Below are 24434 nucleotides of genomic sequence, written 5' to 3'. Positions count from 1 at the left end.
GGGCGCCCCCCCTTTGCTGCCGCAGTCTGTCACCTTATACCTAGGTAGTCTCTTGTTCCTTTTTCCCCAGCCCTGAGGTTTTTCGTCTATAACCATGCTGGCGCTCCATATTGCCCTGTATGCCATCATCGGCACCTGTTTCACCTTCTCCGTGATCGAGCTAGGACTGTGTGCCTATGTGGTTGCTGTCTACACTGGTCGTCGTACAGAATCCTACTATGATTTTGTCACGGGTAACGAAGTCTCGCAGACTGTCCACGTCAGTACCCCGGGCATCTTGGCTTTCCTCGTCTTCTCTGCCGTCTGGTCTATGCTGGTCTCTGTGGTTGGCCTGGGCTTGCCTTGGCTCCTCACTAGCAAGGGCAAGGCCACGGCCACATTGAACCGCATCCTGGGCATCATCTTTGCCGTTCTCTATGGTGTCACTGGGGTGTTCTGGCTGGCCTGCTTTGCCGATATCGCGGCCAATCTCGATGGTGTTACCAGCTACAATGACTACTTGAATGCTGTGATTGCGTTTGCGGTCCTGCTATGGTGAGTTTCTTCTTTCCCAGAATCTCTACTCGTGAGACATAACTAATATCGGGTCGATCTTCTAGGCTTCTCTTCATGGCCCTTTTCATCTTGTCAATTCTGGCACTTTGCGGCGTACTCTTTTCCGACTGGCTCGGTTACCAGTCTCTGCGCAATACTGAGGAAGTCGGCGCACCACAAGAGGTTCGGGAAGCCGGTCTTGCTGCCCATGACGCTACGGCTCATGATGTGCATACCAGTACGGTTCCGGTCCCTCCTCCGTCAGAATTGTCAATTCGTGATCGTGATGCTGAGGCCATGCATAATCAGACCATGAGTAGCGCTCATAGCGTCTCGTCGCCATCGGGAATCAACAGCGTCGAGCTTAGCGGTGATAGCGCCGTGCACACGTCCCAAGTGAGCCACGCCTAGAGAATTGATCAAAAAGGCATCGGCCGACTGTCCCCGTTAAGGATATGTGTGTGATGCTAATGGAGTAATGGGGGAGATGCATCGAGCGCAGTGAATACCCTGGGAATCTTGCAAACATTTGAATGTCTAATAATGCGTATCAAACCATCTTTGCAAGCCTTAGCGAACAATATTGTTATGAGCGAAGAAGAAGGAAGTTCTCGCTAGTCGTTGGGGAGACCCAGGTATTTCGGGCAATCTATGGTTCGAATTATGCGTAGTGTTCACGCAACATGGCCAGGTCGCTTGAACAAAGGGGATCTATTATCCCCGTATCGCAGTGGAAAGCAAACATATATGTCCAGACAAAAGAAGACTGAGAGAAAAGAACTAACACATTGGGAGAGGTGCTCAAGCAGTAGGCCGCTCCTCGGTGTGCTCATGCTCCTCGGAGTCGTGGTGGCCGTGCTTGGACTTCTTCTTTTCCTTCTTCTTCTCGTCCTTGCCCTTCTTTGACATAGCCTCAGCCATCAATTGTTCAAATGCCATGTAGTCACCCTCCTCTTCGGGATCGCGTGCAGCCTACAATTGGAGAATTAGCCTATGCGAACAACAGGAAAAGGGGGGGGGAAGGGGGAGGACGCGGTAGCTTATGCGTAATCGTACCTTAGCGTAGATGTTTCCTGCGATGACCAGCGCATGAGCGCGCTCGACGCGCTTCTCCAGACGAATTCGCTTGTCGCCCAGGACCTGATCACAAACCTCTCGCAGGACACTCTGGATTTCAAATTTGCTGCCACGCCAAGCGGCAGCGAGAATTTTGCCGGTCACCTTCTTCTCATATTCTGCCTTCTTCTCGTCCGTCCAATCCTCGCCGCCGCGCTCTTCCAGTTTGGCCATTTCCTCCATGGTCATCTGAGCGTCAATGGCGGTGGAAATGGTGGTCCAGGTCTCCTTGGCGAGAGTGCCCTTGTCCTTCAGACGCGAGAAGAAGCCGGAAATACCGAGGAACTTCTGCGATTTGAGGAAAGAAGTACCCTTTTGCGTGTATGTGGCACCGACGGCGTGCAGGATCTCCAAACCGAAGGACTCCATCTTCAGGTTCTCAACCTCCAGACGAATCTTCTCCTCAAAAGCATGCGTAACATCCTTGCCCTTGTCGGTCTCGGTCCAGACACTCAGGCGATCAACCAGCTTGTTAGCTAGGGTGTTGACACGCTCCTCGCGGGCCTTTCTCCGCTCCTCCTCAAATGCGTTAAGGCGCTGCTGCTGCTCCTTGGACAGGCCCTTCTTCTTCTCCTTCTTGCGCAGCTCCTTCTCCTCCTGCGACAGACCAGCTGCCTCCATGCGCGCCTCCTCCTCAGACTTGTCCATGAGAGCTTGTTGGCCCATGTATCGTCGGGGCGTGCTGGCACCCGAGCTCTGGCCAGAGGCTGTGGAAGCTTGAGCCTGAGCCTTCCCAAGATCGGCGGCGGCTCCCTCGGTGTTCGCGTGTTCTGCGCTCGCAGCCTTTACCTCCTCGTCATGAATGTTGAGCTTCTCTTCGGCCGACGCGGCGAGCTCCTCCTCTTCCATCTGTTCCATCGTGATATCCATGGTCGCAGTCAGGTCTTTCATAAGAGAAATCTCGCCGATGAGGTCAACGAACGCCTCGCCGCCGAAAATCATGCTGAAGAATTCAGACGGGTCCTCTGTGCTTGCCTGTTAGCCAGAATGCTCTGATCATGATGCGCGAACCGGAACCATCCGCAAGGTCGACGAACCGAAACCTCCACCGGGGACAGACTCCTCTTTGCCGAATTTATCATATCGCTTTCGTAGGTCTTCATTGCTGAGAACTTGGTAGGCTTCGCCGATCTAGACACGATATTAGTTCGAGGCAGCGATGTTTACTGCGGACGGCGCGCATACCGCCTGGAACCGTTCATGTGCGGTCTCGTCACCGGGATTCTTGTCTTTCGAGAAGCGTTAGTTATTGAAAATCTTCATGATGCAGTCCGCCTACCGGGATGAGTGGTGATCGCAAGCTTGCGGTAAGCCTTCTTGATCTCAAGCTCGGTAGCAGTCGGCGCGACGCCCAAGGCGTCGTAATAAGTGGTATCAGCGACCATAATGTGAAGCTACAGAGCTAAGGATGCTCTGACACGGTCCAAGAAACCCGGAAGAGCCGTGTTGAATGAAGACAGGTGGGATGACAAGAGAGAAGGCACTTTTTTGATTCCCCGCCATATGACGCCGTGTAGGGAATGGTCGGGTCACGTGGCGAAGTCTCTTAATTTCCTCGAGTTCGCCCCCTTTTCCTCTTCTTCCCCGAGGCTCTGCAACTTCATTTCTGGTCTGTTTCTTTCTTTCCCTACCTTCTTCGGGCCCTTGAGTGTCCGAGTTTGTACGAGATGGGTTTCATTGGAACTGCCACTTACCTTGCCCTGCACCCGTTGCAATTGAGAGCAATCGTCCAGTGGTACGTGTCCCCGCAGAGCCCGGAGCTGCCCTTGCTTGTTTTTTGAGCTCTATCACATCTCGGACTAACTTCGTCGGTTCTAAAGGAAGGTCTGGCACAACCCTCCTCACGAACGCGACGCCAAAAATGACACCGAGACCCAGAAGCAATGCTTCAAGTTCTTGGACCTGACCAGCCGTAGCTTCAGCGCCGTGATCAAGGAGCTTCACCCTGAGCTGCTGCTGCCTATCTGTGTCTTCTATCTCGTCCTCCGTGGTCTGGATACCATCGAGGATGACACCTCCATCCCGTTCGCGACCAAGGAGCCGCTTCTTCGGAATTTCAAGGATATCTTGACGGAAGATGGCTGGAACTTCACTGGTAATCGCCCGGAGGAGAAGGATCGGGAACTGCTGGTTCAGTTCCATAATGTCGTCGCCGAATTCAAGAACATGAAGCCTGCCTACCAGGCCATCATCAAGGACATTACAGACAAGATGGGTAACGGTATGGCGGACTACTGCGCCAAGGCCGAGAAGGACGAGGCGAGCGTGAAGACCATTGAGGAATATGATCTTTACTGCTACTATGTCGCCGGTCTGGTCGGAGAGGGCCTCACCCGACTGTTCGTCGAGGCCGAGTTTGGCAACCCTGCTCTTCTCAAGCGTCCCAAGCTTCACAAGTCCATGGGTCTCTTCCTGCAGAAGACCAACATCATCCGTGATATTCGGGAGGACTTTGATGACAACCGGCGATTCTGGCCCCAGGAGATCTGGTCGAAGCACGTTGATAACTTTGAGGATCTTTTCAAGCCCGAGTACAAGGAGGCGGCGCTTAACTGCAACTCCGAGATGGTTCTAAACGCTTTGGAACACGCCGAAGAGTGTCTGTTCTACCTGGCTGGTCTACGTGAACAGAGTGTGTTCAACTTCTGCGCCATTCCTCAATCGATGGCGATTGCCACAATGGAGCTTTGCTTCCGCAATTACGACATCTTCGAGCGCAACGTCAAGATCACCAAGGGTCAAGCATGTGAATTGATGATGGAGTCGACCCAGAACCTTGCCGTTTTGTGTCAGACGTTCCGAAAATTAACTCGCGCAATCCACAAAAAGAATACTCCCAAGGACCCCAACTTCCTGAAGATTAGCATTGTCTGCGGCAAGGTAAGGCAAAATGCGCCTGTCATGTGTCAAGATACTAAATATATGCCATATAGATCGAGAAGTTCATCGAGACTATCTTCCCAAGTCAAAATCCGGAGGATGCTCATCGCCGCGTGACCGGCGAGATCACCGCCGAGCAGGCCAAGAAACGGGAAGAGGATGCTGAGAACAAATCCGACATCTACTTCCTCATGGGTCTCATGGGAGTCATTATCTTCTTCGTCGCCGGTGTGATGGTATGCCCGCCTCAATTTTTCCCGAAATCCCAGATTAACTTTCATAGATGTTTGCGGCATGGATGCTAGGTGCTCGATTCGACCTGGCCTGGAAAGAGATTACCTCAGGCAACTTGAGGCCTCCCAGCTATTACAAAGAGCAGGCTACTCTCCGCGGCGAGCTCTGATTGACCTTTTTCTCACTACACGGCGTCACGACACTTACTGCTTAATCTTCGATTCCCCGTCCGGTGGACTCTTGTTTTATTATTTCCCCATTCCATCCGCACCACCGGTGCCTCGATGTGTATTGATAATAATATACCATTCTTTCGTCCCATTACGGCACACTATACTTAATCCACCGCGAGAGTCTCTTCAGCAAGTCCATATTGGCAAGCACGGATGTCAAATTGCGATCCAGCCCTTCCATGGCTGAGGTTGTGCCGAAGAAGTGCTGACATCAACGGAGATTCGTCTCTTTGTCCAGTGAGTACTAGATTTGTGTCCAACGATTAAGTTCGAGGTGGCACACGTCCATTGAAGATCTGGGATATCCGTAGATCATTACGTCTTTAGGTGCGAATATGTAAATATATATCAATTTCGATTTGTTCCACATAATATTATTTTCGCCTGTTTTGAAACTCTCGGTCATAGATATGATTGCTTGCAGAAGGTAGAAAGCGTATTTCCGGACAGTGTGCCCCTGATGGCACACAGAACTGCAATCTAGGAGCGGTGCGTAATGTGTATGGCGGCCGTTTTCATGATCATGTCCAGAGACTTTCTTATCATCGCTGGCTCCTACGCTTTCCATGCTGACCAAATGCTTTGCAATCCCGGCCCAGTTGATCACGGGAAATTCATTTGAAAATGGTTGCCGCGATCCACCAGTCTATTCACCGAATCAGAAATCTCTGCTTTCTCATCAATTCCAGTCCTCTCAGGCAGAGTAACTCTTGCAAGTCGCCTATTCTTGACCTGCTCTCACGCTGACTCGGCAGTGATTCTCGCTTGACTGCCGTCCCATGCGCTTGCCAGTTATTGTGCCCCCAGTATTCCGGGCTCCTCTCTCTGCTCGTCTGTACTCGTGTTCAAGGTCTTTCAGCGTCATGGGTAACAAGAAGACTGCCCCGTGTGAGGGTTCTAGCGGAACCTTGCCCCCTCTGTCTGCCACCGACTTCCGGGCCTACAACCGCCTGTCGGAACAGATGGACGCTTTTGTAAGTCGTGGCATTCTCAAGCCCCGCCCGTAATTAGCACTAAGTCCGACTCAGCACAATCACTTCCGTTTGGCATGGAACCAGCTCTATGATGCTTGTTCGAGTACCGGGAAACGGCCTAGTGGTCTCTCCGCCCGTCAAATGATCATGATGGGTCTCCAATTTTGCTCCCAGCTCGACTTTCACCACTCCATTGAAGAGCAGCACATCTTCCCCGTGCTTGCGAAGAAAATGCCAGAGTTTCGCAAAGAGCTTGAGCTGCTCACCCAGCACAAGCAGATTCATGCAGGCCTGGAAAAACTCGAGGCTTACCTCGAGAAATGTCGTTCTGGCGAGGAAGATATGCGCCGCGAAGAGATCAAGCGACTGATGGACGAATTCGGAAAGGTGCTCTGGCAGCATTTGGACCAAGAAGTCGAGACTTTGAAGGCTGATAATATGCGCCAATACTGGACTGTCGAGGAGATGCGCCGTCTTCCTATGTGAAGCTTCCTTTGTTCATTGCAATTTCAATACCCCAATTCATCTTACACCACACCTTTCCACACACTCTTCAGGATCTTCTACTCTTATTGTTCTCATTTGTTCAAAGTCAAAGGCCATCTGCTGCAAACCCTACGCGACGTCACTCTGTTCGCGAGCATTGATCTGGATCCAAATGACTTGATTCGAAACGGTATATCATGCTGAAACACCGCCCATGATGATCAGGCCGGCATTGGAAGTGACACCCCCGTTCCCTCCTTTGTGCCCATATCGGTCACTGATAGTGGACCTTGATTGAAATCTTATGATCGCGTTATTCTTACAGCTTCACGTCGCGGTCCCATGATGATTGCCACGGGACAGAAACTTGCCGACTTTGTGATCATCGCTGCGACGACTAGAATTCACAGCTGAGGGTGCCGTGATGAAGGCAGGAAGTCTTGACCATTGGGGGCCCTCTGACACGCCTTTAATCGTCCTGAACTTGCCGCGCCATGCTTGTGTTGCTGAACCCGTAGCAAAATCTCGAATCGAGGACGGTTCAAGGCTACATTTTCGAGCCAAGAAATCCTTAACGCATTCGACTGTTTTCAGCATTCCCCTTTCGGAACTTGTCCAACCATACTGGGTGTTGACCATCTCGGGAATGCTGGCCTGACCCCTGAGTCCCTAGATTCGCATGAACGTTATGCCTGTTTTCCCACACACCCGCTTTTGTCCACGAGTCCGCCGCAAACACATTTCGCGGCTGATCACTTTCTAGATGCCTTCTGTCCCGATCCATCTTTAGTAGTATATGCAGAAGGTCATCAATGATATTGAAGTTACCAATATCCTGATTTATGATATCATTGCTGTGCGTGAGCACCATTTGGTTGACGATCATGTTTCATGGTCTGTTTGTTTTTTTTGTATCATGTCACTCGCGCCATCTCTAGGGATCAAAAACACCCTTTTCTACTTATCGTGGAGCCTTATGCGAGGTTTGCAGGACAATTGTCTTTCTTTTGCTAAATCCCGGGGTTTCCCCGACCATTGCTGGATCTTCTGGCCTGCATAGAGCGAGACTTGGCGATCTTCAACCTATCCGTCGCGGTTCCGTGAACAAATGCCACAGTCCCTGGAGAATGCATCTGTCACTCAGACGCGCAAGCCACTCATCGCATCGTCCGCTGTCTCCACTCAGTCGCCTGATGGTCGCGGAAATGTGCCAAATCCCGCCCAGCAGGCCACGCTGGTGGGCAGTCTTGAAACGATCGTGATCAACACTGGGCGAGTACCAGCGCGGCGACGTCGTCTGGTCTGGATTCCTCAGCATGACAGCTTGGCTGCTTTGCTCGGTCTCCGCCTCCCCCGCTGTGTGGGCCTTAGACAATGACCGATAAGCTCTTAGGATCGGTCAGGACACACCACCACAAGATCCACTTCCCCATGCGGCTTCGTCGTCGCATGCGACCTTTTGCATGCAATGATATAAGACTGAAGTACCAGCCTGATGCTTGTGATTTTGTCTCTCGTCTCGCCGCCTTTTCGATCGCTGCTATCATATCCTGTTCCGGACTCTTGTATCGCTCTTCCACTTTCAATATGAAGCTTGCCATCGCCTCACTCGCTACCGCCATGTTGGCTAGTACTGCTCTTGCAGCCCCTCGACCTGGTCTTGCTGAGCGCCTTAAGCAGCGTGGTGTTTTGCAGCGCTCGTCTCAGCCCGCTAGCAGGTTTGACAACTCCGACGAGAAGAATGGCATTCTTCTCAAGGAGGGCTCCGATGATGCCAAAGTCCAGTACAGCAGTAACTGGGCCGGTGTCGTGCGCGAGTCGCCCCCTGCCAGTGCCACCTACACTGCTGTTTCGGCCACGTTCACTGTGCCCGAACCCACAGCCACTGACAACTCGGGCGACTTGCAAGCTGCCTCCGTCTGGGTTGGCATTGACGGTGATACCTACTCCCAGGCCATTCTGCAGACTGGCATCGACAGCTACATCCAGAACGGCGAGATGAGCTATGATGCTTGGTACGAATGGTACCCTAACAGCGCCGTGAACTTCGACATAAGTGTGTCTGCTGGCGATGTCATTGTCGCTTCCGTCAAATCTTCTTCGTCCAGCAAAGGTGTTGCCATCATTGAGAACAAGTCTTCCGGCGAGACTGCGACGAAGACCATTACGGCGCCTTCTTCAGATGCCACTCTGGGTGGACAGAACGCCGAATGGATTGTTGAGGACTTCAATTCTGGCGACTCCCAGATTCCATTTGCCGACTTTGGCACTGTGACTTTTACAGGTGCTCAAGCCGAAACTGCTCGTGGCTCTTATGGTGTCAACAATGCTGCGGTGCTTGACCTTCAGCAGGGCGGGAAGCTACTTGCCGATGTCAAGATCGAGAGTGATACCGAGTTCACTGTCACTTATCAATGAACTTGCGGCCTTTAGGCAGCAGGCTGTCTGCCGGTTGTTTATAGCAATGAGCATTGCTTTCTGGAGTTGATGGATGGGCGTTTCTGAGATCACGTAACTGGGACTGGTTGTCTATCTGGGTCAACTTATCGTGTTATGGGCTTAATAGAATTAAATTATACCTGAATGTCTCAATATATCAATATTATCAATTTTCTTATTCATCATGTCCATTGCTCCTGGCCCCTCATGCTATCTGCTATCCAAGCTGGATCACTGTATGCTTGAAAACATTCCCACCATCATGTTTCTGCTTGACCCCTTTTGGATCATCGTAGCGGCTGCCGTAGGTCAGTCTTAAGTCCAGATCATCCATGGGTGTCCATGGAGGGTCAGTTGACAGCACGACATTTTTGGGATTTGTGCTTCTCAAGGCCGCCACAGATTTCTGAGCCCACACGAGGTTCCTCTGAAGCTTCTCTGCCGATGCAGCCATTGAGAAAATCTCAACAGTAAAGTGCGGGACTTGATTAATTGCTCAAGAAGGGCCTCGGAGCATTGGCAAAAAGACCGTGAGCACCGAAGATGGCTTCAGGGCTATCGGGCTGCAGCGTTGCGTGCTCGGCCATCACATCCAGGACCTCAGGGAAATGGCTGATGCAAACGCAGTGAATGCGTTGAGCCATAGGCGTTCCTGCGGACTGCGGGGTAGCGTAGTGAATATAGGTGTTTTCCGAAAGATACTTGGTCAGCTTTTCCATCTTGGTTTCGTGATCAAAGGCCAAACCTAACTGACTTGAATTCCGAGGGTGATTTGTCAGTGAGCACGGAGGTGAGGCGGGAAGGACGGTTCATCGTGTTTAGTGATGTTGACAATGGCTTAGTTGTCCGACCTGACTGCGCCCGTATTATGTGCAGCAGCATCTCGTCTCGCTCAAATGAATGCGATCTCGCTCGCCATACTACTCCAGGACACCCAGTCTCATTGAATCGTTACTGTTCCTTGCTCTTATTGTTCCATCGCTTCTACCCTCCTCTGAATCCTACTTCAAGTGCGGGGAGACCTTAATAAAACTTGGCAATCTCTCGCGCGCAAAATATTGATAGACTACACCTGGGCAGCCATCCTTATCGTCGCTTTACAACACGTAATTGGGATTCGTAATACTAGTGGCAGATTACCGTTGGACGAACAACTTAGCGGCGGAAGGGAGGTTCCGCGCGGATAGGATTCTCATGTGAAGCATGTGAAGTGCCTCTTCAAAATGAGCCCAAGTACGAGTAGTTGCAAATTGATTTTTAGGCATCTTCCAAAACTCTCACAACGCGGAAATAATTCTCTGGGCATTTCTCCGCACTCATATGGAGTCGACGTCCTTATTCCAAGTACGGGTTGCTGTCACTCAGGCAGAGCCCATATGGCTTGATCTCGATGCTACGGTTGAGAAGACCTGCAGACTCATCGCGGAGGCTGCTGCCAATGGTGCTCAAATAGTGACATTCCCCGAATGCTGGGTGCCTGGCTATCCTGCCTGGATTTAGTATGTCCTAGTCGCGTTAAAGTGACTCTCAAATCCGGACTATTTAATACTGAGAAACGAGGGAACACAGGTCACGGCCGGTTGACACGAAATTAACAGTACGATACATACAAAATTCGCTCAAACTTGACTCTCCTCAAATGACGAAAGTCACGGAATGTGCGGCTGAGCACAAAATCGTGGTGGTGCTCGGATTCTCCGAAAACGTCAACGACTCTCTCTATATCTCTCAAGCTATTATCGATGCAGATGGAGTGATACGTGTGTCACGCAAGAAAATGAAGGCAACTCACATGGAGCGGACGATATTTGGTGACTCCCTTGCAGACTGCCTTGAAAGCGTCGCTGATACAGCGGCTGGCCGAGTCGGAGCCTTGTCGTGTTGGGAGCATATCCAGCCATTACTGAAGTACCACACTTATTCCCAGCGGGAACAGATTCACGTGGCTGCATGGCCACCTATCTTCCAGGATGATGACAAAGATGTTCTCTTTTCGATGTCTCGTGGCGGTAAGATTCCTTCTCCCTCAGAGCGAGCGACATGAATGGACTCACGAAAATCTAGGCACCACCGCGATTGCACAAACGTACGCGGTTGAGTCGCAGTCATTCGTTCTTCACACGACTGCTGTTCTCAGCCAGCGCGGCATTGACTTGATGAACACACAGGATGGATCGATAATGAACAGGCCAGGAGGCGGCGGATCAGCGATATTTGGGCCAGATGGCCGTCAATTGACCACTGATCATCCCGAAACTGAAGAGACCATTCTTTACGCCACGCTGGATCTGAACAAAATTCTCCAGTGCCGAGCATTTGTCGATGTTTGTGGCCACTATAGCCGGCCAGATCTTCTGTGGCTAGGGGCCGATAAAGAGCTCAAGCGTCATGTACGATCGTAGTGATTTACTGCGTCTCCACAGAGCGTCTTCATTGTATACTTTAACAGATGTGAGACCATGCAGATTTATACAAAGGCAAGACTGAAATTGTTTGTGATAGTGCTTAATTCATTAGGTAGGCGGTAAGGATTGGCATTGAACGATGTAAAGCCCGTCGGGAGAATCGCAGTCATCTCCACTCTGTTAGCGGCGGAACCGTAGAAGCCGCGCTGATAAGCCAATTTGACACTTGTCTTGCCTTTATCGAGGAAGATGAGCCGAGCCTTTCATCGCCATGACGGATTTTACTTCTACTGCCGGTGAATCTTGTACTTCGCGTTCGCTGCAAGGAATTTCCTGAGCGTGTTTGTCCCAAGTATTCAGGATCCTATCGCCCTTCGGACTCTCCCCGCTGCGCCTCCCGACCCCAATCCGTCCGCTTTGGCCATCTGGTAGCATGGCTACACCAGGACACTCCACCAGAGTTCGGATTGCGTGTGAGACGTGTCGCAAAAGGAAACGGGAGGTGAGGTTCCGAACACTTGTGACCGGTCATTCTTTGATAGGATGGCCCGTTGCAGTGCGATGGAGTTCACCCCTGTTGCTTTGGGTGTCTGAGTCGAAATATTGAATGCCGGTATGATATAAACAAAGCACCAAGGTCTGGAAATCGAGTCTCCCGGATTTTTCGTTTAGTGCTGACTGCCGAGCAGGCAAAGACGCGATCCAGGATACGTGACTGGGCTGGAAGATCAACTTGAGCTTCTGAAGGATGAGCTGCGCCGCTTGGGAAATTTAAAATCCAGCTCCCAAGGTGCGAGATCAGAACCGGAACCGGGCCCGAAACCTCCACCAGACCAAAGAGACCTGGATGATGGCTCCGATCGGGGAGAAGACGGTGCTGTTGCCACATTTGAGGAATCTTCGCGGAAGGCTACTCCAATTCAAGATGTGAGTTCCCTAATATGGCGCATGAGTATCGAAGATACCGGAGAACCGGCATTTATCGGTCCTTCAGGAAACGAATGTTTCCCTGTTACGCCAAAGAGGCCCCTTGGACGCGCTTCAAACTCTGAAAGATCGACCAAAAGAAGTCATGATCCGTCAACAGACACTCACCGGAGGCGCAATGAAGCGCAACTTACAAAGGAGCTACTTGATCTGTTCGTTGATTTCATCAATCCGATTCATTTTTTTCTGGACCAGGATACCATTCGCGAGATACGAGCGGATGACGTAAAGTCAGAACTGAGCCGGGTTAAGCATGCAGTCATGGCTGCTGCGTCTCTTTTAGCCGATGATGAAGACAGCCGAGATTTTGGAAATGATGTAGCTTCTGCTGTTGAGTCTGTTGCATTACCGGCTTGCCGACAGTACCCCTCGTTCAGGTCCTGGCTATTATGTGCTGGCGCGAGCTTGGTCTGGAGAACCATAATATGGCCTGGATGTATAATTGTCTGTTGTCCGATAATGCTCTTCCTTTTCTCTTCTTTGTTGTTGACACTGCCTAGGTATGTGCGCTAGCATGACTTTGCATCTTGGGCTTCCAGTCAGCTCCCTTCATGCGCTCGTAAACTCCGCGAATGAAGTCAGTAATGCGGCCAAGAACATGACTCGCAATAGTGTCCGTATATCGACTGCTTGGTCTTCGCTCTTGATTGATAGGCAAGTTATGGTCTGTTGAAGCTGCCCCTCCTCGACGAAGCCTAATTCTAGGCAATAGAATTGCGACCTCACTTTTAGTGCGAAACTGTATGTTACCATGGCGGAGGGTCCGAGCAGCTTCATACATCGATGCCATTGCCGCGCCAAGCCTATGTGATCTGGTCTTCGACTCACATTGTCGGCTGTGGTTTGTTCATGATCAGTGGATGGACAAGATGTGAGATGTCTTCTCCGCCAAAACCGACTGACATTTAACGTGAATGCAGTTATTCATTCGATTTTGATGATTGAGGAAGCTCAGAACAGCATCAACTTCTCCTGGGCGCCCGTGAGCAAATTCTTTCGTTCCAGCGGAATCTTGATAATCGTGTTCAACTAAGTTCGAACAACTCATCCCCTGCGGTTATTGTTCTTCACATGACATACAACATGTCCCAAATTTTGATACACCGACCCTTTCTCAGGCTCTCTGCCGAGAATAGTACGTTTCTCTCTCTGTACGAGCCATGTCTACTGCAGCGATTTCTATGTCAAGATTGATTCTTGTCTTTGAGAGGGTTGCACGGTTAGACAGAGCACCACCGTTTGTACCTCATAGTATCATGACTGCTGCTGTCACCCATCTTTTAAATGCAACATCGACACAACCAACGGTCAGGAGTCAGTCAATCAGACATTTAAGAACATGTTTCAGTGCCCTAATGACCATGTCAAACCGGTGGATCAAGGCAAGGAGGTTCGTCTCATCTCTTCAAGACCTGGCTCAAAGATGGAGTATTATGCAAGCCTTGCCTTTGCATGCGTTTCCAGTGAGGTCTCCTGCAGACTTTCAGAACTTGGCGGATACGCCTCATGAGCCCACGCCTGGAATATTGCACAATGAGCCCCAACACGATCAGAATTTAGGAAATGACGAAGACTTTTCGTGGTTTGATGTGAACCAAATGAACCTGGCGTCTTATCAAGCTGAACTTGTGAATTTGTGTATGCCCAATGAATTAGATTCTTGGGTGATGGACACTCAGAACGATGCCAATTACTTATGCAATATCTAGTCAGTATTGGAATATCAGAATCAAAGTCATTTGAGAGACCTGGTAGATTTTCATTGTGCCATGTATCTTCATCATTGCTCCTCATTGGTGTCATCCCCAGTTGTGTTATCATAACCGGAAGGAAGCAAGCCGCGGTCCAAAGGGCTCTAGCCGTCGTCTCCTGGTCAAGTGGCAGCTTCCAAAATATTGAAATACAGAGTGACGGACCAATTGGCGACCAGGGACTACGTTTTTGGGGTTGATCCCTTTATCTCCCAGCGGCGGGAAGGCGGGAAGCCGCCCCGATTGAGCACTCCTAAGTTCAACTCCCATCATCTTATCTCTTCCCCATCATGTTGCCAGCTTATGTCGTTCCTTGTGTTCCTTGGGTCGTAGAGTAGACGCTAGGGGTGAGTGATATGATCAAGAACACAAATACCTCCTGATTGCCTCAGATCAAATATGGTCTCTCAACATTCTCTTCCAAGACAACAGTACTCACAGCACATTTCGAACACTTGGGCGAACATGGCATTCGGTGTTCTAGAGTCCAAATTGGATTCATGTCCATCAGGGTCTACCAACATCCAAAGTGACTTGAGTAATGCTGGAATGGAATCGCACATGGAGCGGGTACCACGGCCGTCTGACTCGCCCTTGGATCCTCTGAATTGGCCCCGAGCTCGAAAGGAATTACTGTTTGCTACCATAGTCCTCGGATCATGCGCCACAGGGTCACTAGGTCCTGTTTTGGTTCCTGGCTTTACAGCCGTGGCCCATGAGCTACAAGTCAGTGTCGGACATATAACCCTTCTCAACGGCGCTCTGGTCATGGCTCTAGGTGTAAGCGCATACCTTTGCTCTTCCTCTACTGCTATATTTGGGAAGCGCCTCGTCTATATATTTACCACTTTATTGGTATGTATCGCGTCCTGTTGGGCTGCTGCTTCTGCTTCTTGTAATTCCCTCTTAGGCTCTCGTATTGTTCAAGGTATGGCATTCTCCATCCCTACTTGTGTGAGGATATGAAAGCTAACAGCTCGACTAAAGGCTTAGGAATGGGCGGATTCTTTGCCTTGGCCGGCACAGCGTCTATAAACGAGGTGTTCTTTGTTCATGAGCGTGGGCTACGCGTTGGTCTCTGGAACTTTGGTGTCATCACCTCAGTAAATCTTACACCTGTGATAAGTGGATATGTTATCTCCAATTTGTCATGGAGATGGAGCTTTTGGCTTGAGGCAATCATGTTTGGAGTTGTACTCATGGCGGTATTTGCCCTTTTTCCTGAGACAACATTCGAACGAGCTAGCGTTTCCTCGGTTCATCCGGAATCTGCGGCCTTGGAAAATAAAGGAAATCAGGTCTCTATGGGCTCTGCCAGTTCCCCGGATCTGCAGCTTGTTGTGTGGCGATCTATACTACGTCTTCAACTGGTGCAGGTACCAGGGACTAGGGATTTTTTGACAAATATCGTCCAGCCTCTGGCTCTGCTGCTTCATCCGATCGTGATTCGCGGTTCTCTGATGTGGGCAGTCACTTTCACCTGGACCATTCTTCTGGGGGCTGTTGTTTCCCAGATTTTCACCCCGTTTCCATACGGCATGGACACCATTGCGGTCGGCAACTTGTCTGGCATCGCACCTTTCATAGGATCAGCCTTGGGAACTGTGATAGGTGGCTATGTCTGTGACTTTTGTGCGGTATATCTGGCGAACCATAATGATGGATATTACGAGCCTGAATTTCGTCTCATCGTCATCCTTCCAGCTACCATCACCATGGCCATTGGCACCTTTGGACTCGGTGCGGCTATTCACAATGCACTCCCCGCCACTGTCTGCGGTGTTTTCATGGCCATCATCAACTTTGCTGTTGGCCTCGGGTGTACTGCTATCGTGGGATATACCAATGATGCTTGCGGTCATAGGACCAGTGACGTATTCGGTATCGCCATGGTGAGCACAACCTACCCAAAAGTCCTTCCCCTGCCTCACGTACTAAGTTTTGTCATAGGTCGTGAAAAGCGCCTTCACTTTGGCCTTTCTTTTGTTTTCAATGATTATTGTACAAACTATGGCCCGCTCATCTTTTTTTCGACTTTTGGTGCTCTTACAGTCGGCATCATGCTTACTAGTCTTCCAATGTATTGTTTTGGAAAGAGAATTCGAGCTTGGGCAGACCGCCGCAACATTTTGCATTAGGAATCAAAATCCTGGATTCAGAATGAAATTTTCAAATCACACGATAAAATCTCTAACTTATCGATCAGCGGAATTCTAACTGAGATTTGGCATTGTTCTTATCTCCATCTTTTGCCATAATATTCTCCTCGGTGAATAAAGAAATCTTTCCCTTGATATTTGTACTGGTTGTAAGTCATTCCGTACCAGCTCCGTAATCGCTGAGCTTTGGTATTATTGTTCTTGGGATTAGAGAACCTCAGTTCTCAATATGACTCGATGGGTGCCCAAATACGGAATTGAAGAACAGGAGCTCGGCAGCCTATTGAGTTGACCAATTCTCCCTCTCTGACCCTGGGAGATGTAGCTAGCTCCCACTGCGTCGGTCGTCAACAGATCAATGATCCCATCCACAGCAACATGCTTGTGCGCTGCATGTGAATTTTCCAATCTTCACTGATTTAAACAACGGCGGGGGTTTTCCTACAGGGTACCAATTTCAAAGGGCATGGGATTTCACTTGTTCCCTGTTTCCGCAAATTGCCAGTCTATTCCAGGCAGCCTAGTATCTCACCATTCATTTTCCATCAGGCCACAAATAATCTGCGAGGAATTCCCCGAAATATACCCGAGGATGGGTACAGAGGAAGCCTATCATGAACTGATCACATTTCCTGAATGTTGAATGTTGGCTAGAATCAGCGAGGTCGACCTTTGGAACGAAGAACAACGGATCATTGACGAACCAATGCAACAGAACTACTCCCGTTATCTCTCTGGTTCTGCAGCGGGAGGCTTCAACAAGGTCGTTCCTTTGTGACTAAGGGCTGACTGTGGGGTTATCGTGCAACCATCATTCGAGCAAGGGTCTGGGATAAGTGAAAAGAAGAAAATTGTGCGGGTGTCATTAACCCAACGGATCTCAGTAAGTCAAAGCACGGAGCTTTTTTTTAAAGACGAACGAGACGCGCTTTTCGCGGATCGGGTGATGACTGGGAGGAGATACGCTAAGCTGTGAAAGACGCGCACAGCTGGCTGAGAAAATTGCCCAGAGTCTAACGAAGAGCCCCTTTGCTATTTCTGGTATCTAAGCTTATCTGGGTAAAGTTGACGTGCGTCTTGGGGTGGGAGGCATGGAATCACCAGGGGAAGTAATCCAGGCGATGCCGGTATAATAACGGGCAAAAGAGACTTCGTGAGCCATTGGGGACCGATGATATCCGAGATTCAAGTATTTGAGTCGGTTGAGATGGAATTTACCGACATCGGGACGAGACCCGACGCGCGTGTGGGGTTAAGTCAGGGTTCCTGGTATTTTTGAGTCATCGCCCCTGATCTTCATATCTTTGAACGCTTATATCCATTTCCGTTGTAGGAATCATTCAGAATGGCAGTTCATATTGAGGCGGCGCAATTTCCTCGTGATTCGGAGGCTGTTCATGCCTTGTTCTCGAGCTACTCGTCGTCATTGGGAATCGACCTCACGTTCCAGTCTTTTCAACGTGAGCTTGACTCTTTGCCCGGCAAATATTCCGAGCCTCAAGGAGGTATCATCCTGGTCGCACGAGCCATAATCGGTCATGCTAGTCATGTTTCTACATTGCACTCGGGGGCCGGGCTAGCTCAAAGCCCGAAGGTCCAGGTCTCCCCTGCCGTCGGATGCGTCGCGTTAAGGCGAAACCCGGGTAATTGGTGTGAGATGAAACGCTTGTATGTGGTCGAAGATGCACGAGGCTTGAAGCTAGGTGACAAATTAGTCGAGGCCATCGTTGCACAAGCCAAAGCTTTTAGCTACCGGGGCATTCGCTTGGACACACTACCCGATATGACTATCGCCCAACGACTTTATCATCGGCACGGATTCGTGAAGATTGAACCTTACTACGATACGCCTATTGAAGGTACTATATTTATGGGGTTTGAATTCGCCCGTTCATGAGTATCATTCGTCACCTCATGGTACGGGGAAGTATCGGCCGATACCTGATCAGGGTACTTGTACATTGCTTAGGGAGACACGGAACTCTTAGTGCGACATCGCAACCCAACAATTTGTCCGACCAGTCTAGTGTGCTGTCAGTCTATGTACTACTAGCAGGTCATTGTGAACTGACCGTTTCACTCTGAAAAGAAGCGACCCCACCCCATTCATTTCATCAATTTCAAACTTGAAATAAATGTTATCGAGTATAAACAAAGTTCCTGGATATAGAGCTTAGATATTGAATATCTGACTTAGCTTTGACTCAGCATCTACCTTGACTTCTGCAGTGAGACTTTAGATCAACAATTCTCCGTGTTGCGGTTTTGAATCCAAAGTGTGAAATTGAGACGCTAGTTCTGGCCATCTTTCTAGCAGGTACAGTGCCATAGAGCGGGTCTTAATGCAAGAAATCGGTCAATTCTTACCCATCATTAGAGAGTCACGAATGACAAACCGTATTGATGGATCTAGATTCCACAAGGGCTCGGTAATGCTCGGGGTTTGACCTTTCCACTGTCCGAGCTGCAATGTGTCTGATCACATGTGCAAATATGCCGTTCGAAAAAAGCAAAATTATAAGATTAAATTGCGATGAAGTTTAAATCAGAAACTCAAAGAATTTGAAAACAGCCTCGAAAGCATTCCATGTCAAGCGAATCATGACCGACCAGCCTTTGAAAGTTCTTGTCGTGGGTGCGGGCATTGCCGGGCTTTCTGTGGCTATTGCGCTTGGGAAACAAGGCCATCGAGTTGTCGTAAGTAGTCCAGCGCAAGAAATCGAATTGTAGACAATCAAGGAAGAAGCTAATCAAGAGATGCATCTGCGCCTTTAGATTCTTGAAAAGTCTCATTTCCTCAGGGAGGCCGGAGCTGCAATTCACTTGCCCCCAAACGCTACGGCATTATTGGAGTGGATGGGAGTCGATCCGGCGTCTTTCGGGGGTGTTCTACTGAGAAAGGTGGGGTTTTCGAAATTGAAGAAATCTTTGGCTCACTCAGCGCTTCTTATAGATCAATCGATACGACACTGAGGGCGACTTGAAGTATCAAAGGGATTTTGAGCCCGTCAGGTGCAATTGGCAGGCCGTGGGTGGTTACGTTATTCTACGAAATGGGTTGGTTAATTTTCTCCTAGGGATGGTACCTTGTCCACCGAGTTGGCCTCCATAACGCTTTGACGAAGCGTGCGCTTGAAACTGCCACTCTCCATACAGGATGTACAATCATGCGAATCGATCTCGATGTGCGACGTCCATCAATCGCACTCGACGATGGGCGCCGGTTTGAAGCAGATCTTCTGCTTGGGGCTGACGGATTGCACGTAGGTTATACTTCAGCGATGACTTATTTAGAGATCCACCTCACCACCTCCATAGTCTCAGCTCCGCAGCACGATTGCCCCGATGGCGCCTCCTCCGTTCCGAGCGGGCAAGAGATGCTATCGCTGGACTATTCCAACAGCTGATCTGAGGACAGATGAGTTGACTCAGGGCTATTTTCAAGAGCCAGGGGTGTTCAGAGAGTTCGAAGGTCCAACCCGTCGCTTGGTCGCTTATCCATGCTCCGACAATAACGTCGTCAATCTTAGCGCGTTCATCTCCACTAATCCGAACCAGGAAGCCCATCGGGATGAGGGTGAGCGACTCAATCTCGATGTCATATATGCTGGCTTATACTGGTGTCACTAGGCTGGCAGACCCGCGCGGACAAAGCAGTTGTCGTCGATGCCTTCTCCCAATTTGGCACTGGAATCAGAAAGTTGATTGACAGTGCGCCAGAACAAATCAAAACATGGGACATGTATGATATGCAGACTTTGCCCACCTGGGCCCTGAGGTCACACTGCACTACTGGGCGATGCCGCGCATCCATTTCAGCCATGTATGCATACTCACATCTTCGTAGTCAACCGCCTAACTGACTTGAGACAGATATGGGCCAAGGTGGTGCAATGGCTATCGAAGATGCGGTCTCCATCGCCATGCTGCTTCCATTTGGCACGAAGCCACACGACATTCCAGAACGCCTTGAGCTTTACCAGTCCTCGCGCCGGCCACGAGTTGAAATGATTCTGAACTTCACCCGTTGGAATGGTCGCGACGATGGACGAATTTCACGTGTGTTCTCCTTCCACTCGGTACCCACGGACCCTGTTGACAAGTAGTAGCTGCTGAAATGGTGAAGTTTATGGGAATCTGCGTCTCGTACAACGAGATGGAGAATTGTAAAAGGCTGCTGGAGACTCTATAAATTTCACTTCAAAAATGTCATGCACCGTATCCCTTCATGCCCGTCGATCTTCTCAAATCGTGGGTCCTCTAGAAGAATGCGAGAGTGGTTCTACGAGTATCACAATCGTACAATGGCCTGACTTCTTTGGCGGGTGGGCACTTATCGGAAATAGATCTGTCCTGTCGACTTCCCCTTCGCTATTCTCACGCATTCCGGTTGAGTATTGGTAGCCATTGATATATTACTTACATGGTACCGAGTATTTGTAATCGGAGGGGGGAACCTGGCCACCCAAGAAACTACGCAGTAACGATATCGCAACGTAACTCTGCTTCAATTTCAAGTACTTGCCTCAAGTACTTGCCAAATGGAAGGGAAGCGTCACGTCAAGATAAATGTTTTGTCGCCGGTCCACGGTACAATGCTTGATGCCTCAGGTGTCTCGATGACTGATCACGGCCATGGCAGCTTATCGGCGTTGACGCGGCTTGATTCCTCTGCGATTAGCTATGCGTAGACCATGGAGTCTGCAAATCTGCAGCCCGGATCGTCGGATCAATTCCGGATCAGGCGAAAGCCCTTGTCAAACCCGAATCTGCGTGGGACTGCGAATGCCGATCCTCAGCTGTCTCACGCCACAAGCTCCCCTGCTCTAGTACCACTGTCGTCATTGCGGCCCCCGTCGTATACTGATCTTTATGGACCAGCACCCCAAACACCCCAACCACCCCAACCTGGTTCTCTTCAAAGGCCTCGAACAGCGGGTGCCTCGTCAACATCAACGACACCACCTCCTCCATCCCCGTCACCGGTCCAGAAAGCATATGGCGAAGCCCGTCATTTTCTCGGTGGTCTCATTAATCATCCAGCCGAGTCTAATAAGCATTTCACAATATTACGACACTCTCATGGCTTAGTGTTCTACCGTGGTAACACTACATCGGTCGCTGTATCCATATTCTCGGATGCCCCTTTGCCATTTGATCGTACAATATGGTTACAGAGCAAAGGATGGTCGGGAAACACCGGAATGCGTACGAAAGCGCTGCTGCATCTCAACAATAGCTGGCTTGATGTCACACCGGGAATGCCCATCCGAGCGGATCAAGTAAACCCGGATGATGAACGCGCCTGGCAGCGCGATATCAAAAAGTTCCGCAAAAAGGCACCAACCCGGCCTCGAGAGACACATCAATTGCGCGAAACGGCTGTCGTGCGAATTCCTGCCGAGGCTGGTGATGGCTATTTTCAACTGGTCCTTTGTCAGGGACAAAAAAAGAAAGTTCTCTGCCACAGCCCGGTTTTTCGAGTCATCTCAACGTCAGCCAATCCACATTCCCTCCGGGGCGCCAGTTTGAGTACACTACCTTTAGAGGTCGGAGCAATGGTAGTCAGTCTCTATGCGCAGACGGCTGCGCAGACAGTAGCTGCGCCTGCTGCTGCGGTAGTCTCGGCTAAGGTGAATCCCTACCGCCCGTCGTGGGTGACACAAACTGCGGTTCAGAAAGCCTACTCTGCTAGTGGAGTCAAACATAGAGTGGCTGGAGTATTGAACCCGTCCGTCGGGTCTGGTCAGAGATCTGCGGCCGGTCAGGGCCCATCGCCAGTTGTCGTTGATGAAATGTCGTCTGTTCACGATGGGCCACAATCGCCTTTTCCAATGAACTTCAAGGCCCGTGGGGAGTTGGCGCACACTCCATATCATAACAGTCCAAGCGAAACTACGAAGTTGGCTCTGACGAAGGTTCCGGACTGGGTTTCCGAGCAGCTGCGGGGATATTTCTTTGGCTGGGCACGTTTCGAAACAAACACAACCAAGGATGCTGCTCAAGGGCCATGGTGTCCTATCGTCCTCTCAGTCCGCAACTTAGATCCTCTGCGGGTATCAAGGGTCGACATGACACAGATCGTACGGCGGACGGTGACTCTTCGTCTCTTGGGCGAAGTTCCCGTCCAGACGACCAAGCTCGAGATTCGAATCATGGGATATCTTCGAGATGACATTCCACCCCCGACTGGAAGTAATAGCCAAGAGCTTGCGAACGCACAGGCTGCTGCAGAGGAGGCAGCACTTTTAGCCGACATATATGATGTATCCGTGGTGCAGAACACGTTGGCCCATCCGGCCTGGGCGCCAGATGTGCCAAGCGGCGCCGGAAATCAACGGCAAGGCACCGCTTGGGCTGATAAAACTCGAGAAGGATATGCCGCTGCGAGAGCCCGTGGTCTGAAATGGGTAGAGCAGGTGCCTTTGCATCGACTTGGGGTTCGGTCAGCTACAGATGAGTGGAGAGAGAGACAAGTTGCAGTAGATGGATTCTATATTGTTCGGTGAAATCATCTCAGCGTGCTTGGACTTTCTTCTCTTGATACTTGTGCTTTTTCGAACTACATGATATACACACATAGTTTGTACTCTAGTGAAAATTTTATTATCATTTTGAAGCACAGCCCATGTGACTCTATTCATGGCGATGAAATGCTGCTACTGGTATTAGACTGCCGCCTAGTTGACTATTCAGGCGATACCCAGCTCCATGTTTGTTGTCAATTCAACGAAGTTGGGTTATCTTCCCAAACGAGTATTCTATCTTGAAAATCCGAGTCATTGAAATAAGCCAAAAGCACCATATCCTGTGTGTCCTGTCTCATCGCTAAGTATTATCAAAATTCAATCATCTCGGTGGCGGCCTCAAGGTCCCACAGGAGGCTCTGAGGCAGCCAGGTTGCACTGGCGGAATAGGCGCACCTCATCCGGCTTAAAGGCGCCCACGACAGAATGCAACACACCTCGGTTGTTGAAGAGCACCAGATCACCGTTCTCCCAGTCATGCGGATACACATATTGGGGGCTGATCGCCGGCCTCTGCAACTTGTAGATGATTTCACGCACGCGCTCCAGGTCATCAATCACGGTGCCGTCGGCGCAATGAATCCGGCGGATGGCGGACGGGTGCACCTGCATCGCCAGTTTACCGGTAACAGGGTTTTTCCAAAGCATGGGAAGAATCATGATCTTCTCCTTGTCAATGGGAGGCAGTTCTGACTCGGGTAACTCGAGTCCTTCTGAATGCAGACCGAGGCCAGTGGACCTTGAGTGGGCAGGGCTCATCCAGATATAGCTAATCACGACTGGTCAGCGCATTTGCCACATTTTCTACAACTTTGGCGAGCAAAGAGTGACTCACGGGTGAGGTGCATATTCAATCTTGCTCGTCCGTACAAACTCCTGGTCCTCTGGCGATAGACCCTCGTACATCTGCTGGCCGCTAACGAAAGCGGTCGTGCCGAGCGGGACATCCATGGTCTCGTCGGTTCCATCATCATACAGAAGTGTCTGGTGGCGACCCTTTGGTACATTGACCGCCAACAGCGTTGTCACCTGGGGCGGATATAGATCATAGAGGGCCGCATCAATGTGCCAGCGATAGAATCGCGTGAAGTCGTAATCTTTGTCGTCAGGAATGTGGTCCTTGTGAAAAGTTCGGTGATGGGGATGTTTCAGCTGGATATTCTCCAGCCCTTCGTACGAAGGAACGAAGCCATTTCCGATCACTTGCACTTGTGGCTGGTGGGGAATGGTTTTCAGATCGGGATGGAGGATGCTTCGCTTGGCGTCAATCGTCTTGCCGTGGCCATAGCTCTCTGCCGCGGGGTCGAAACGCTTAGTTAGCTCGTATTGCGCTTTGGGGGAGAGCTTGTGCTGGTTCTTGAACACGATGACGTGATGACGATACAGCGCGTCGCGAACGGTGGCAAACTGCTCGTCTACCAGATCTTAGCCAACAATCTTCAAGGTGGCATCTTCAAACACGAACCAGTCAACGTCTCCAGATCGATGCTATCGATCTGAGCACCAAAGTCAATCTTGGAGCCCGCCGGGGGCTCCAGCGGTCGGACGGTCGGGTTGAGCACGGCCATGGTCGAATTTCCGGATCGGCCCAAACAGCTCGGGCCGGGGGTAAGCTTCTTAAGTGTATTCGGTACCGAAGTATACAGCGTACCTTTGCTGATACAAGGTCTCCAAGATGAATCGGTTGACGGCAATCACCGGGGCAAGAG

At 50.3% G+C, this 24434-nt stretch overlaps 15 protein-coding genes across 15 annotated transcripts; 12 read left to right on the top strand and 3 right to left on the bottom strand.

Moving 5' to 3' along the window:
* Positions 1–94: 94 nt before the first annotated feature.
* N7477_001288 (MARVEL domain-containing protein) lies at positions 95–930 on the top strand (the record flags this gene model as incomplete). Its single annotated transcript, XM_056962951.1, has 2 exons — positions 95–534; positions 600–930. Coding segments are annotated over 2 exons (771 nt in total), but the record flags the coding sequence as incomplete, so codon positions are not given.
* A 405-nt stretch (positions 931–1335) lies between these two features.
* Positions 1336–3035, bottom strand: N7477_001287 (DnaJ domain protein; the record flags this gene model as incomplete). The annotated part of the gene is made up of 5 exons (XM_056962950.1): positions 1336–1506; positions 1591–2625; positions 2662–2781; positions 2836–2879; positions 2930–3035. The coding sequence occupies 5 exons, from the start codon at positions 3033–3035 to the stop codon at positions 1336–1338; spliced, it is 1476 nt and encodes a 491-aa protein (XP_056825869.1).
* A 282-nt stretch (positions 3036–3317) lies between these two features.
* On the top strand, positions 3318–4933 carry erg9 (bifunctional farnesyl-diphosphate farnesyltransferase/squalene synthase; the record flags this gene model as incomplete). The annotated part of the gene is made up of 4 exons (XM_056962949.1): positions 3318–3385; positions 3471–4530; positions 4584–4766; positions 4814–4933. The coding sequence occupies 4 exons, from the start codon at positions 3318–3320 to the stop codon at positions 4931–4933; spliced, it is 1431 nt and encodes a 476-aa protein (XP_056825868.1).
* A 927-nt stretch (positions 4934–5860) lies between these two features.
* On the top strand, positions 5861–6457 carry N7477_001285 (hemerythrin domain-containing protein; the record flags this gene model as incomplete). Its single annotated transcript, XM_056962948.1, has 2 exons — positions 5861–5971; positions 6026–6457. 2 exons carry the CDS (start codon positions 5861–5863, stop codon positions 6455–6457), a joined length of 543 nt encoding a protein of 180 aa, XP_056825867.1.
* A 1108-nt stretch (positions 6458–7565) lies between these two features.
* N7477_001284 (uncharacterized protein) lies at positions 7566–7835 on the top strand (the record flags this gene model as incomplete). Its single annotated transcript, XM_056962947.1, has 1 exon — positions 7566–7835. The coding sequence occupies one exon, from the start codon at positions 7566–7568 to the stop codon at positions 7833–7835; it is 270 nt and encodes an 89-aa protein (XP_056825866.1).
* A 53-nt stretch (positions 7836–7888) lies between these two features.
* N7477_001283 (A4/G1 family peptidase) lies at positions 7889–8875 on the top strand (the record flags this gene model as incomplete). Its single annotated transcript, XM_056962946.1, has 1 exon — positions 7889–8875. One exon carries the CDS (start codon positions 7889–7891, stop codon positions 8873–8875), a length of 987 nt encoding a protein of 328 aa, XP_056825865.1.
* Positions 8876–9113: 238 nt separating this feature from the next.
* Positions 9114–9615, bottom strand: N7477_001282 (FAD-binding domain-containing protein; the record flags this gene model as incomplete). The annotated part of the gene is made up of 2 exons (XM_056962945.1): positions 9114–9379; positions 9426–9615. The coding sequence occupies 2 exons, from the start codon at positions 9613–9615 to the stop codon at positions 9114–9116; spliced, it is 456 nt and encodes a 151-aa protein (XP_056825864.1).
* Positions 9616–10119: 504 nt separating this feature from the next.
* Positions 10120–10396, top strand: N7477_001281 (aliphatic nitrilase; the record flags this gene model as incomplete). Its single annotated transcript, XM_056962944.1, has 2 exons — positions 10120–10129; positions 10158–10396. The coding sequence occupies 2 exons, from the start codon at positions 10120–10122 to the stop codon at positions 10394–10396; spliced, it is 249 nt and encodes an 82-aa protein (XP_056825863.1).
* Positions 10397–10535: 139 nt separating this feature from the next.
* N7477_001280 (uncharacterized protein) lies at positions 10536–11298 on the top strand (the record flags this gene model as incomplete). Its single annotated transcript, XM_056962943.1, has 2 exons — positions 10536–10905; positions 10961–11298. 2 exons carry the CDS (start codon positions 10536–10538, stop codon positions 11296–11298), a joined length of 708 nt encoding a protein of 235 aa, XP_056825862.1.
* A 1504-nt stretch (positions 11299–12802) lies between these two features.
* Positions 12803–13321, top strand: N7477_001279 (uncharacterized protein; the record flags this gene model as incomplete). Its single annotated transcript, XM_056962942.1, has 3 exons — positions 12803–12952; positions 13021–13159; positions 13209–13321. The coding sequence occupies 3 exons, from the start codon at positions 12803–12805 to the stop codon at positions 13319–13321; spliced, it is 402 nt and encodes a 133-aa protein (XP_056825861.1).
* Positions 13322–14438: 1117 nt separating this feature from the next.
* Positions 14439–16177, top strand: N7477_001278 (uncharacterized protein; the record flags this gene model as incomplete). Its single annotated transcript, XM_056962941.1, has 2 exons — positions 14439–14894; positions 14999–16177. The coding sequence occupies 2 exons, from the start codon at positions 14439–14441 to the stop codon at positions 16175–16177; spliced, it is 1635 nt and encodes a 544-aa protein (XP_056825860.1).
* A 1366-nt stretch (positions 16178–17543) lies between these two features.
* N7477_001277 (GNAT family N-acetyltransferase) lies at positions 17544–18095 on the top strand (the record flags this gene model as incomplete). Its single annotated transcript, XM_056962940.1, has 1 exon — positions 17544–18095. One exon carries the CDS (start codon positions 17544–17546, stop codon positions 18093–18095), a length of 552 nt encoding a protein of 183 aa, XP_056825859.1.
* Positions 18096–18799: 704 nt separating this feature from the next.
* N7477_001276 (uncharacterized protein) lies at positions 18800–20304 on the top strand (the record flags this gene model as incomplete). Its single annotated transcript, XM_056962939.1, has 6 exons — positions 18800–18895; positions 19152–19226; positions 19276–19461; positions 19517–19775; positions 19829–19909; positions 20072–20304. The coding sequence occupies 6 exons, from the start codon at positions 18800–18802 to the stop codon at positions 20302–20304; spliced, it is 930 nt and encodes a 309-aa protein (XP_056825858.1).
* A 588-nt stretch (positions 20305–20892) lies between these two features.
* Positions 20893–22707, top strand: N7477_001275 (LipA and NB-ARC domain protein; the record flags this gene model as incomplete). The annotated part of the gene is made up of 1 exon (XM_056962938.1): positions 20893–22707. One exon carries the CDS (start codon positions 20893–20895, stop codon positions 22705–22707), a length of 1815 nt encoding a protein of 604 aa, XP_056825857.1.
* A 357-nt stretch (positions 22708–23064) lies between these two features.
* On the bottom strand, positions 23065–24293 carry N7477_001274 (TauD/TfdA dioxygenase family protein; the record flags this gene model as incomplete). The annotated part of the gene is made up of 3 exons (XM_056962937.1): positions 23065–23494; positions 23561–24140; positions 24191–24293. The coding sequence occupies 3 exons, from the start codon at positions 24291–24293 to the stop codon at positions 23065–23067; spliced, it is 1113 nt and encodes a 370-aa protein (XP_056825856.1).
* Between the last annotated feature and the right edge of the window lie 141 nt (positions 24294–24434).

Source organism: Penicillium maclennaniae, assembly GCF_028827695.1.
Source record: "Penicillium maclennaniae strain IBT 15551 chromosome Unknown utg000002l:1.0-2354659.0:1.0-2356205.0, whole genome shotgun sequence".
NCBI lineage: Eukaryota > Fungi > Ascomycota > Eurotiomycetes > Eurotiales > Aspergillaceae > Penicillium > Penicillium maclennaniae.
The sequence above is the reverse complement of the archived record's forward strand: the minus strand, read 5'-3'. Positions and strand labels throughout refer to the sequence as shown.